Source organism: Coregonus clupeaformis, chromosome 30 (genome assembly GCF_020615455.1).
Source record: "Coregonus clupeaformis isolate EN_2021a chromosome 30, ASM2061545v1, whole genome shotgun sequence".
Lineage (NCBI taxonomy): Eukaryota > Metazoa > Chordata > Actinopteri > Salmoniformes > Salmonidae > Coregonus > Coregonus clupeaformis.
In genome coordinates, this window is record NC_059221.1 from 14,738,997 (window position 1) to 14,752,227 (window position 13,231).

The following is a 13,231-nucleotide window of genomic DNA, read 5'->3' on the forward strand; positions in this document are numbered from 1 at the left end:
TATTGTAATATATCTGGCCTGGACCTGGCGGTGTTCTGACGTCTTTACCCTTGACCGTGACTATGCAACCAGTCACTTTGACCTTGACATCAGATCAGCGCGTGAATACTAAACAGGGGGCTGGGGCGCGCGTCGTAGGGAAGGCCCGCAGTTTGTTTGCAAGCAAACAAGGTGTTATTTTCCCTGTCTAGACAGCTAGACTTAATGACATGCCATAAATACATAAAAAAGGGGAAATGCACCGATATCCTACTGATCCATCTCTGACTGCTGACCAACTCCGAGTGAGCCCTATCGTTAACATTTGGGTTTCTGTGTCTTCTTTTGTGTTTTACAGAGCATACCTTTCTCTCAGTGTGGGTTCTTCTCTCCGGTATCGCGCTCTCTCAGCCCCCGCTACTCAAAACCAACCACCAATGGTTTCATGCACTCATCATGAGGTGTGTGTGTGTGTGTTTTTTTGACCACGAAGGACAGGTAGAACGTTGACGTCTACGAACACCGACACCACCTATCTGACTGCAGCGAGCAGTGCGAGCAGCCATGTTGCGTCCTGAGCTCGAGGCACCGCTCACCTCACGCGCAGCTTCTGTTTGAGAGGAAATTATATGCGGAAAGTGAGACGTCGCCCCACAGTATAAAGATTAAAGGTAATAGCCATTTTCCTTACTATATTTATGCATATTTGGTCAAATGACAGCACATTTTAGCCAACTGATATCTGTTCCTTTTTGTACTAGAAAGTTAAACTTTGTTTGGTTCAGCTGCTATGGGCCCTTGCAAATACATTTTCGCTTTTGGTAACGACGGGTTTGCATTGTTATGTTAGGAAATCCAGTTGTATTTGACAAGAAAATGAATTGGCTCTCTCTGGCAAATGTTTTTGGTAAGATAAATGATGCTAATACATTAATAGAGTTGATTGTAGGAATATTTAGCAATTGGTAATCTCTAATAAAAAAAGAAAGAAAAATATAGTTTTCTCATGTTTTTGCTCTGCACTCATTATTTGATTACGTGAGATATCGTCACGTTTGGACGTGCAAATCACAGGGCTTTATTTAAGGATGCTAATATGAGGCCTTTCTATTCCAGTATTAAAAAACACGATTTTATTTAAAACACATGTTACAGTGAAAGCAACCCAAATGACAGATATTACCCCCTCCGCACACCCCCAGAGCACACCCACACACCCAACACACACTATTTGTTAACTTTTTTCACACTTCTACAAATCTTGTAGCTGCACTATACACTGAAAGTGAATGGACAATTGGATTCATGACAAATCAAGAACAATTATTCAGATGTTGACTTTATTGAATCCAGGATATTATATTAGCCTATTTAATTATGTTAAGAATTATGAAAATTGAATCATGTTTATGATGTTATAAGCTTAGATATTGCGTGTTGGGTTAGACAATTTACTGAAAATATAGCTAATGAAATCATTCACTCTCAGGCTTAAATTATTTGATTTACATTTTTATTCACTCGATATTGTGAATACTTTTTTGGCATTCTGTCTAACTGATCTATCTAATTTCAGCAAATGGTGTTTTATCCAATCAAATCGAAAACACAAGGCAACTTCACCCCAAATGGAATGTAATTATTTGTCCATTGAAAATAGCCTACACTTACTTTAGAACATAACAATTAGCCAAAAAATGCTACTTTGATACAACCGGAGTTTTAAAATGTAAATTAAATCGTTGACTAATGTTTAAACCTAGTCTGGTTAAATATTAAATAGGGCTAGAGTGGTTAGCTCTGTCGTTGCTTTCAGGCCCAGGCCCAATCAAATAGAAGGCTCTGGCCCCAACCACCATGTTGCTGAACAGCTTTCTAGAGGGCAAAGGCATAGAATTGAGAAGGGGGCTGATAACCTCTGGTGGTGGCAACTTGAAAATATCCGGAAGTAGAAATGGGACCTAGATTTATTTCTGCATTCATTCAGTCAGTCACATACAACTAATGATGCTGCATCTTGCATCTTACAATTATTAATATTATTATTAGGTTATTAATATTAAGGCCTATTACCATCAATATATAGTAATATTACCTATCATTATCATGCTGCTTTATTATCATAACAAATGTTGTATTATTATTATTGTTGGTGTATTTTTGTTCTTATATTTATGTTTTATCATTGTTGTTGGTGATGTTTTAATTGTGTTTTGTTATCATATATACATATATATATATATATATATATATATATGTACACATTATATATGCATTACGATATTGTTGCTTCGTATTGGCGATGGTAGGCCTATTTGTGTAGCCTATTAGTAGTAGTTAATCAATGAAATTTTATGAATTTGCTCAGCATTTTTCTTCTTATGAGTCCAAATAGATTTTTCGTACATTTCTTAAATCCCAACATAACGAAGATGCCCCATAGGGTTTTTGAGAGTTTTAGCGACTTTAGCCCACTTACAGCCATGAAATAATATTTTCTAAGTGATTCAGATGAATAGTTTATGTTGTGTTAGTTGTGATATTGCGTTATTGGGTTATTTTTATTTGTATAGCTACGCTATAAATTATGTTGATGATTTAGTTACTAATTGTTGTTCCAACGGATTGGTAATAATATATTTGTACAATAGGGCTATGCGTAAAATGCCTCAGTATGTCAAATTATTTTAAATAGATAGATTGTGATCAATTTGTTACCACTCAATTTGTTACCACTCAGTTTATTGATCAATCTCTCAGCTGTTTTGAAATAATTTGACAATTGCTTGTCGGAACCACACACACACACACACGCACACACGCGCACACACACACACACACACACACACACACACACACACACACACACACACACACACACACACACACACACACACACACACACACACACACACACACACACACACACACACACACACACACACACACACACACACACACACACACACACACACACACATACACGCCTATCTGTTTCTTGAACAATACATTTATTTACATTGGCCGAATAGTTCTATAACTTTATAATTTCTTCCATTTTAATTCACAGGCAACACAACTATGATATGTCGCCATGATCTTTAGAAAAAATAATGTAGGCCCGCTTGACCATCGTTGACGGTCAAGTTCAAAGGGTATGCATTAACCCTTTTTGAGCCAAAGGTTGAGAAATGGATCTTGCATATGCGTTCACACATTTTTTCTTCTGAATTGACATTTCTTCCTATATTTAAATAGTCCGAATTAAATACACTCAAAAATCTTGCAGTTATTCCCGCGTTGTTCAAAGGAGGGTCTTCTACTTGGGGGGAATTTAAAACAAGATTCACAGCAAGGCCATAACCGTGGCAACCTGTCTGCACAAAATCAAAGTGGAGAAAAAAAGACCTTTGTTTATGCTATTACCCTGTCTGGACAGGCCGAGAGATTCTAAGAAAGCAATTCCAATCTGGAGACTCCAGACAGTGCACTAGACAGTGACCTTGAATTGACAAGCACATGTTCCTAACCTTCGTTTTTTTTCTGTAAAACAGTTGAGAGTTGCTCAATTCCCCTAAACCTCTAATGGTATCGTCTGTATCACATTTGCATCCAGAAATCGTTTGGTAGGCTAGTGTGAATGTGATATCAGCTTGTTGGAGAGCTGGTGTGGATCGAAGGTGTGGTGGCCTTGGAGGGTCTGGTCTGCTGTCTACCGCACCATAATGACGCTGCGGCCTCTATTCTCTCTCTAAGGTAAAGTGGAACCATTCTATAATGCAGATTCTCTTAAAAGATATATTGATATTTAAAGCTATACTTTGCAAATGGTTGTGGACTTATCATGACATTGTTGCTGACATTTTCTCGTCTTCTAATTTAGGTTTTTGCATTGGGCAACTTTTCCTAGAAGGGATTCATTCCTATTTTGTTATTAATAAAGTTGTGAACTTAACCGACACCAAGTGATGTCCAATAATGCTCTGACAGACGTATGTAGTATCTCATAACATATAACTTTATGTGCACTCGATGTTGTACTGCATTGCGAGACTTACTAACTGTTACAAGGGTCTGTAATGATTGGAGATACAATTCTGAAAGTGCACGAGATGAGATTAAACCTCAAGTAATTCTACGGAGCGTCTCCAATTTGTCATTTATATTTATCGTTCTATTTAGGGTCTGAGGCTCGCTGGCCTCAGATTCTCTATGAAATCTGTCACTGCTGACGATGGATCAAATAACGTCTGTGTTGCATCAAATAACGTCTGAGTGGCAAATTGTGCTGCGACCAATGTACTATGTAATACTAATTAGACTAGTATTCTCAGAATACACTCCCTTGGCAGGTTTGTAGCGCTTGTCTATGCAGGAAGACTCAACATGCAAGTACAAAATGCCACACACTTAACATTTAAATCCATGAAATGCTATATAACTATTACAATTATGTTGTCAATAGGCCAATTTGTATTTATTTAGGCCTACCGATATTTTTATATAGTTAGGCTATGTTATAACGCATAGGCTAATATGAACATAATTTAATGTTCAAATTGATTTAGACAAAGAATGATAAATCCACGCTATAGCAGACCATCAGTATTACTATTAGTATTATATAGTCTAACAAACAGGATGGCAACGAGTTATATTTCCATACCCTTAATACACAGTTATATATGTTGTAATGTCATTATAATGTGAAACCGTGCATAATATTAAATTGATAGTATGGTAACCCATTGCTTCATAAACTTAGGAAAATCATGAAAATAATGTGAGTGGTTAACATGTTTTAAGATCAATAAATGGACATTTTGCGCATGCACTTGAGTTGCACTGAAATGCTTAGAGGAATATGCATGTATTAATACATTTAAGTATTTATGAAGTATTTATGCTTAGGAAGTCAGCCATAATATGATACATCGTCACCAGTGGTATAGATATCTGGGAACCTATAAGCAATTAATCTAAACCTATAAGTATACACATGTGCGCACTAGAGCCATTATGTATTCAATTTAAAAGGGATATTAATTTATGGTTACAAACTTGCAGATCTATAAATTCATTTGTTGGTCTTGCCCGGTCGAAAATGGGTAGGCTAAGCATGACGTATCTTGGTATAACTAAGATTCGATGGATTTATATTTAAGAATGCAGTCTAAGGAGTATTTCCAGATACCTTCAATGCAATTGATGAGAGGATCTATGGACCAGAGGGAGGAGTATAAATAAAAAAGAGGGTATCATACCATCCATAGGCATGTTATAAAGACGGTATATGTTGAACAATTTAACAGTCTTACATCACACCTGAATATATAGACTGTTGGCTACATGCCATTAGTCATAGGAGCCGTTTTTTTTTTTTTAAGTGATTAGATTGTTTGCTGAGATTGAGCATTCATTTTTGCTGTAGTTTTATATAAGAAAGTATTTCCACCAAATAATTGCTCTCGCTGTTCAGTATTTTAACCTTTTACTGCAGTGGGCTACATCAGGGTCACAGAATGCTTCTTGATTGTAATATTATAATATGCCATTTAGCAGACGCTTTTATCCAAAGCGACTCACGGTCATGTGTGCATACATTTTTACGTATGGGTGGTCCCGGGGAGCGAACCCACTACCCTGGCGTTACAAGCGCCATGCTCTACTAATTGAGCTACAGAGGACAACAAATTAAACAAATCTACTTTGAAACAAAAGTATACACCTGATGGGCTTACAAAAAAAATACACGTGTACCATGTCAGATATAGAGTTTAAATGTATTCCATTTTGAGTTTGCATCTCAATATTATACTTTTTATACATCACAGAAAACTGAAATATAAGAAAGCTGTTTGCCATAGAAAAACCGGATTTTCAGAGTAATTTTGGGGGGAATTAATTATGAAATTATGAAAAATATTAATAACATTTCACCCATGAGGCCACTAGGCTTCAGGCTATGTTGTGCATCCTGGATTTAGGGGTAGACGTAACATAGTAAATGTGAATTAGTGTGATATGTTATGTTTTTGTGTGATATGTATTAATTTGTGGATGTCCATCATCCATTTTGTGTGATATGTTAGGAATTACAATTCGTATGATATGTCAATTTTAAAAACGTATTATATGTTACAAATTCCAATTGGTGTGGCTAACATTAGCTAGGTGGCTAGGTTTAGGGGTTAAGGTTAAGGTTAGGGTTAGGGTTAGGAGTTAGGTTAGACGTTCATGTTATACACCCACCCTCCACCCCGACCAACCACCCTACTTTTGTTTTTGCCTTAAGTAGCCTTCTGTCTTATGTAACCATACCAAATGTAACATATCATACTAATTTGAGTGTCCCGGATTTACTTTACTATGTTACCTCTAGTCTATGAGACCAGGCTGTGTTGTGATGCATAGTAGATACCTACAGAGCATCTTCAGAATCACAAATCAACTAATTCATGGATTATGGTTCATACATCTCCGCTGATTGAATCAGTTAAGTGCCCTCTGCTACCTTGTAAAGTTCATATAAAAGAACTGTGAGAGGCATAACAATCTCCATAGAGTTTCACTGCGAACGTTTATAGGGGGTATCTGTTAAAGTTGTTCATGTGAGAATATGTGAAATATATGCTCTTAAAGTAACCTTATTGAATATCATCTGATTTTAACAGAGCCAATAGTTTCAACCCGCTGACCCCCATACTGTAAATATGAGTAGAGCGCAGCAATGAACATCAGTCTTTTCTTAAAACAAGCTTGTAAAAGAGGGACATCACAGCTTTATATGACATTGAATTCAACCGTAATTTGCTTGAAAACAAGATGTCCTCTCCTTCTTGGAAAATAAATAGTTTTCATAAGATATACTATTTTAAAACTTTTGCCAGCTAATAAAGATATTAAATGAGACTAGGGACAGTTTCACATATTTGTACAGTAGAGCGTACAAACTGAGAAGTAGGTTTGGACTCTACTGGCTTCCAGAGAAGAAAAAACTGATTCTACATATTTAATAAAATATTTATAGTATTTTTAAAAAAGCATATAAACCCCCATAATACAGAAGTTAATGTTTTGTTTTGTCTGAGATGGACAAAGTGGGTGGTACCCTGATGTAGAATAAATTAGCCCTCAGACCACGTCAGTTGGGGTTGACCAATCAGTTGCACCCCCAGGTTTAACTACGTTAAATGTCAGATTGCAATAAACTAGAAGCTGTTTGTCGGGCCCGCGGAAATGGGCGAGCATAATCTTCTTAATCCCGGGTTTGTGGGACCTTTGGTAAACATCCACACTGGAGACACTTTTTACTTTCCGAATTTCAGAGCCTCGGGGGGACAACTGGCGGGGTTGCCGTCTCTCCCCTACCCGAGAAGGGACAATGTTTGCTCCCTCCCGTGGAACCCATCGGAGCCGTGCAATGGATACTCTCAATCCTACTTTAGCAGCCCCGTATCTATTAACCCTTCTTTCAACCGGTCGTGTGAAATTACTCGACCGGAGGAGGGTAAATGTTATTATAGCAACGGCAGCGCAAGCAGCAGAGAGAACTGTTCCGGGGGTGGCGGGAGCAGCCTAAAACGAGAGGATAGAGTGAGGGACACATCATCATCCATAACATCTGATCACGGTATGCACACTGGCATGGGCAGCAACAACAGTGGTGCCTTTTCCAAGTATGATTATGGGACCGAGCAACTCACTCAAGACCCGCAGTCCTGCCTATCTCTGGAATCCGATTCCAACTCCTCGCCTCTCAATGAGGGCAGCAAACCGTCCTCCAGCGACCCTCAGACCCTGGTGTCACCGGGAAACCACACCGTCCACTCGGGCAACATAGCTGCAGGCGGAGGTGGGTCCCATTCTCATTCACCCAGACACTGTTATATGATATTAGCAATCCCAAAGATGCTTGTTAATTATCAAATGAATCGTACTAGTTTAGCATAGGCAGGGATTTGTTGTAGGCTAAGAATTCGTTATCATGATGCTCATCACATTGTTTTGATTTTTGCCTGCAGGCGACTTGACATGCGTGTTGTACAAACGCTGATAGGGGTTGCTATACAATGTTACATCATGCTTCAAGTGTTTGTGTACTGTTATTGATAGAACCAACTAGGAGTCTATAGACCGCAGACCATTTTAGGCCACGGTCTTACGTCTTACTGCCTCTGCATGTGTCTCAGAGTCAGAGATAAATAATTCTGAATAACATTATCCATGTGAATGTATCAGTTCGGTCTATTTGGATCAGATAGCTTGTTAGAACATGTCTATTACGCACAGATTACGCACACAAATGAGTGCAGTGATTTAAAGAGGTAATGCGCTGTGGATGACTGCATCGAATAGAGAGGGATTTCGTTTTAATGACTCGTAAACGGAATTAATATATGTCGCTGTGTACTATAAGGAGTCGTTTAATATGGCTGGAAACTGGTAAATAAGTAGGGGTATTTGCAAGGAAACATTTATGCCTAATTATCGCGTTAATGTAGATTTAACTGCATCAGGAAAACTGCATGTGACACAAACTACTGTAAATTAGTGGTCCCTTTGACTTTATGAACAAACACGAAAAGAAGGAAACAGACAATTCCAGCTGCTGCTTCTGAACAAACATGCCCCATGTCATTGAATGAGATTCAGACTGAGTCTAAGGTCTACATAGACTGCAGACCAAAACAAGTCAAGTGTAACACAACACGTTGTGTGTATGTGCACAGCACAGGAAGTCACATTGTAAGGAGAGTATAGCCTCGCCTTGGAGGTGACGGTGAGCTTAAATTGTAGCCCTAACTGTTGTGACTTATCCATCCGTTGTATGCCCCCTCCAGGTGCCCCGTGGTACCCGATGCACAGCCGGACCCGAAAGAAACGCAAGCCCTACTCCAAGCTCCAACTGGCCGAACTGGAGGGCGAGTTCATGCTGAATGAGTTCATCACCAGACAGCGGCGGAGGGAGCTCTCTGACCGCCTCAACCTCAGCGACCAACAGGTTAAAATCTGGTTCCAGAACCGGCGTATGAAGAAGAAGAGACTGATGATGAGGGAGCAAGCTTTGTCCTTCTTTTAGATTTAGTAGAGAGGCAGCAGCATACGGAGACTCGATTGATAGGCAGTATTTATCCTGTCTGCAATTGCTATAAATGCATGCAAGCACCTAGCCTACTCTCACTAAATCTCCATCACACAGGAGGTACAAAATGTTCAGGAAACTGTTTAAGGTGTAGGCCCCAAAGAAAACGATCAAGTGATACTGCTGCCATAACTTAGAATCTCTGCAGTTATGCCAGATAGTACTGCCTGTATAGTGTTATGGTAAAACACTTATACGGACGTTTATAAACTGTGAGATGATATTCTTGCGTTCCCCGCCGGATAGGCCTAAAGGATGGAATTAGTGCATGGTGTCCTAGACTCTAGTAAGTTCCCAAGCCCTTAAAAATGAATAATTTATTCTGATAAATGACTTATAACCGCGTAATAATCCTTATTAGTCATATGGCCAGTAAATATGAATTTGAAAACTAAATGAACTAAATGAAAAGCAATATAGCCTAATAAATAAATGAGGCCAGATTGAGAGATGAACCTGTAATCAGGCCAATTCTCCAATGTAGGCCTAAATGAATCCCCTTTAGGCGCATTCATTGTCACTGACAGTGAGGACATTTCCAGTTGTTTAATATCTCCCAAAGTTCACGTGTAATTGATGCAGAACACAATACCCTTATCTACTTTTCGTAGTCTCCACCACGTGTTTGGGCACATGTTTGGTCACGTTCACTGTCACCGGCACCGATTCAGACTCCAAGCCGCACAAAATCCATGCCAACCTCTTTATGGCTGCAGCGCATTTAACTATTATTTGCCATGAATTCGTTCATGTGCTGACAACCTTTTCGAGATATTTTCATATTTTTTTCATTGCCTCTCTCCTCATCTCCCCCCTCTGAGCCAACCGCCTCTGAATAACTTTAGCGTTCACTCTTAGAAAAAAGGATCCAAAAGGGTTATTCGGCTGTCTCCATATCATAGGGGACTGGAAAAGTCTAAACGATCCTTGAGACTTCCCAACTCTGACGTCACCCCGTTGAAGTCGACATTTAAAACGGTTAAGGTAAGGTTTAAGGTTATGGTTAGGGTTAGGTAAGGGTTATGATTGAGGTAAGGTTAAGGGTTAACCTTTTACTGCAGTGGGCTAAATCAGGGTCACACAGAGTGTTTCTTGGTAGTCTTAAACAAATCTACTTTGAAACAAAAGTATACACCTCACACACATGGTTATGGGCTTACAAAAAAGAAGACACGTGTACCATGTCAGATAAAGAGTTTAAATGTATTACATTTTGGGTTTGCATTCCAATATTACACGTTCTATACATCACAGAAGACTGTGGCGTTTTTAAAATGAAAAATGTTTATTAATTAGGAACTTATGAAAAATAATAATGACATTAAACTGGATCATTTGACTGCAGGAAAGCTTATGGTTAGGGATTCCAGATATAACTATTTTTTGTTCCACGTGGAACCCTTTTGGGTTCCATGTAGAACCCTCTGTGTAATGGAACCCAAAAGGGTTCTACCTGGAACTGAAAGGGTTGTACTTGGAACCAAAAAGGGTTTATCAAAGGGTTATCCTATGGGGACAGCGAAGCACTCTTTTCCCTTCTAGATAGCACCTTTTTTTCTAAAAGTGTTTGGATCAGAACAGATGATGTTGCTGTTTAAACAAGCTTTAGTGCTGTCTGCTATAAAATAAAGATAGTTCTCATAGTTGTGCTGACAATTATTATTAAATTAGTATTCCACAATACAGTTGCTGGATTTCCTTATGGCAATAACACACTGAGGTGCATGTGTTCTTCATATAAATGCAAATCCCATAGACACTCAATAAGCGTTTTGTACCTGATATAGCCCAGAGGATAACAGTTACTGCTAGAAAAGTGCACAATTGAAATTGTCATCATTGAAAGTAGATATAAACTTGAAGTGAAAAATAAGCTTAGTGGAAAGAAATATCATATTATAAACATACATGAGATACACAATCTAAACGCTGTGTGTGCTCCTTTAAAATCTGGACAGCACATTATATTGAATGTATATGGATTCAAACCTATAAATGGCTGTGAAAGATACTTGCAGCATGTTAGTGATTATGTGAAATATAAAAAAAAAATGGTTAATAGATAAGGATTTCTCTGTCCCTTTGAACTTTTAAAGTAGAAACGACTGAAAGATTTAAAGAAATGTCGTTGCATTTTAAGGCAAATAAATAGGAAACCTTTATTATGAAAGTATGCTTATTATTACTATTATATTATCATTATTATAGTATTGGTCGGAGTTGCTGACTATGGTTTGTACTGTGTTTGATATTCGCTATGTTCTATGTCTCTTACCTCATAACGTGTATCAAATTGTAAAAGTATGGAAATTATGTGATATTGTGCTATTTACATCCTATTTGAGGATACCCTATCTCAATGGGCTCCCGAGTGGCGCAGCAGTCTAAGGCACTGCATCTCAGTGCTGGAGGCGTCACTACAGATCCTGGTTCGATTCCAGACTGTATCACAATCCGGCCGGCGCATAATTGACCCAGCATCATCCGGGTTTGGCCGGGGTAGGCCGCCATTGTAAATAATAAGTTGTTCTTAACTGACTTGCCTAGTTTTAAAAAATGTAATAGTGTTTCATGTTAACGTTCCGTTATTCCGTCCTGTAGAATACAATCTCGCAATCCATTATTTGCGGTTGTAAGGGGATGACGTGGTTATATGAAATGATATGGTACTATTTACATGCTATTTCAGGATACCCTCTCCCAGTGTAATAGTGCTTTATGTTATTGTTCTCTTGTACAATATCGCATTCCCTTATTTGCGCTTGTGAGGGCTGCTTAAAACATGTTCTTGTATAAAAGTAATAATGACATGAATGTATCTATGTATGAGTAAGGTTTCTAATAAACAGAATCTTTAAAAATATAATTGGTCTTACCACCATCATTATGCTGTGATTTTAAATATTGTATTATGTGATATAATGGTACAACAAATGAGTCCCATTTGAGCATTATGCACGGATATTGCGTTGAATACACGATATACATTTATTTTGTTTCCCTTTGTCTTCTAAAACAAACATTCTGAAGACCTCTAATACTGTATATGTTACTCGGAGAGCGGCAGCATGTCAAACATATACATATACAATAAGTTGAATATAGCTCACTCATCTAAATATTAGACTATAAACAAACCTTACAGTTCAAAAGCCAGGTGGTCAATGTAGCTGAAACGCTAAACAGTGACTCGAACACACAATAGCCATTTAAATCAGTAATATGCCTACATTCCAGTTATAATATCCTGAAACTAATACTTGGCTGAGTATTTTGATTATATTTAACCTACATGTTGTTTCAATAAACGTACGATTACTGTGGTCCGCAAAATTATTATTTAGGTCAAGTTGATGGGGTATGAACAAGTAGCCTATATAGCCCTCTTATTTGGGATTTTAAAACCATACGAGCACTCGCTATATGGTAAAGACAGGTGCAAATAAATATGGAGTTTCCATTGCAGATATCAGCCAAATAACTCTCAAACATAATTATCTTTGCAAATAAAAAAGTATTGGGAATTAAAGCCTTGTCAAATTAAATTGTCGGCTTGTGTTTTTTCTGAGTTGAGATCAGTTGTTGACATTTCAGTGAACTGTAGTAGACCGGCTCCAGCGACCGACTTATGGCACCAGCCAAGTGGTCTGAGTTAGTCCCTGTATGATCAAAACACATCCATCATACACTGCTGCCACTTATGCCTTTTGCCAATAGCTTACTTGGCAAAAGGCAAGTATCTCACCAATAACTTGTGCATGAACATGAATTCGTTGAGAATTTAGAAGACTGCACATTTTGATCCATCATCACATTGAGGTGTTACTAGAAAACGTTGCCATATTTACTATCCCTTTCAGCTTAATTTCTATATTCTGTAATAATCTTCTTGTGAATTTGCCCTTTTAACTAACCTACATTCCAATGTGTGTATTAATAGTTTCTACAGTCAAGATATTGAGAGGTGCATTGAGTCATCAATGGAGAGATGCATTGCACCATAATACTTTTACCATACGCTCTAGCACCAGCCTCTGGACTTGCTTATAGATAAAATGAAGAAAGGAGAGAGAGAGAGAGCGGATATTGGGTACTATTGTCACAACT

At 38.2% G+C, this 13,231-nt stretch overlaps 1 protein-coding gene across 1 annotated transcript; it reads left to right on the plus strand.

Annotated features, from left to right (window-relative positions):
* Positions 1 to 7,205: 7,205 nt before the first annotated feature.
* LOC121545836 (homeobox protein Hox-C12a-like) lies at positions 7,206 to 10,179 on the plus strand. The gene is made up of 2 exons (XM_041856694.2): positions 7,206 to 7,834; positions 8,823 to 10,179. The coding sequence occupies exons 1-2, from the start codon at positions 7,219 to 7,221 to the stop codon at positions 9,059 to 9,061; spliced, it is 855 nt and encodes a 284-aa protein (XP_041712628.1). The 5' UTR covers positions 7,206 to 7,218; the 3' UTR covers positions 9,062 to 10,179.
* Positions 10,180 to 13,231: the final 3,052 nt, after the last annotated feature.

What these genes read in the sequence shown, in the direction of transcription:
- LOC121545836 (XM_041856694.2), top strand. Translation starts at nt 7,219, where the DNA reads ATGGGCGAGCATAATCTTCTTAATCCCGGGTTTGTGGGACCTTTGGTA. An exon ending in CAACATAGCTGCAGGCGGAG is followed by an intron (nt 7,835 to 8,822) that starts GTGGGTCCCATT and finishes TGCCCCCTCCAG; the next exon opens with GTGCCCCGTGGTACCCGATG.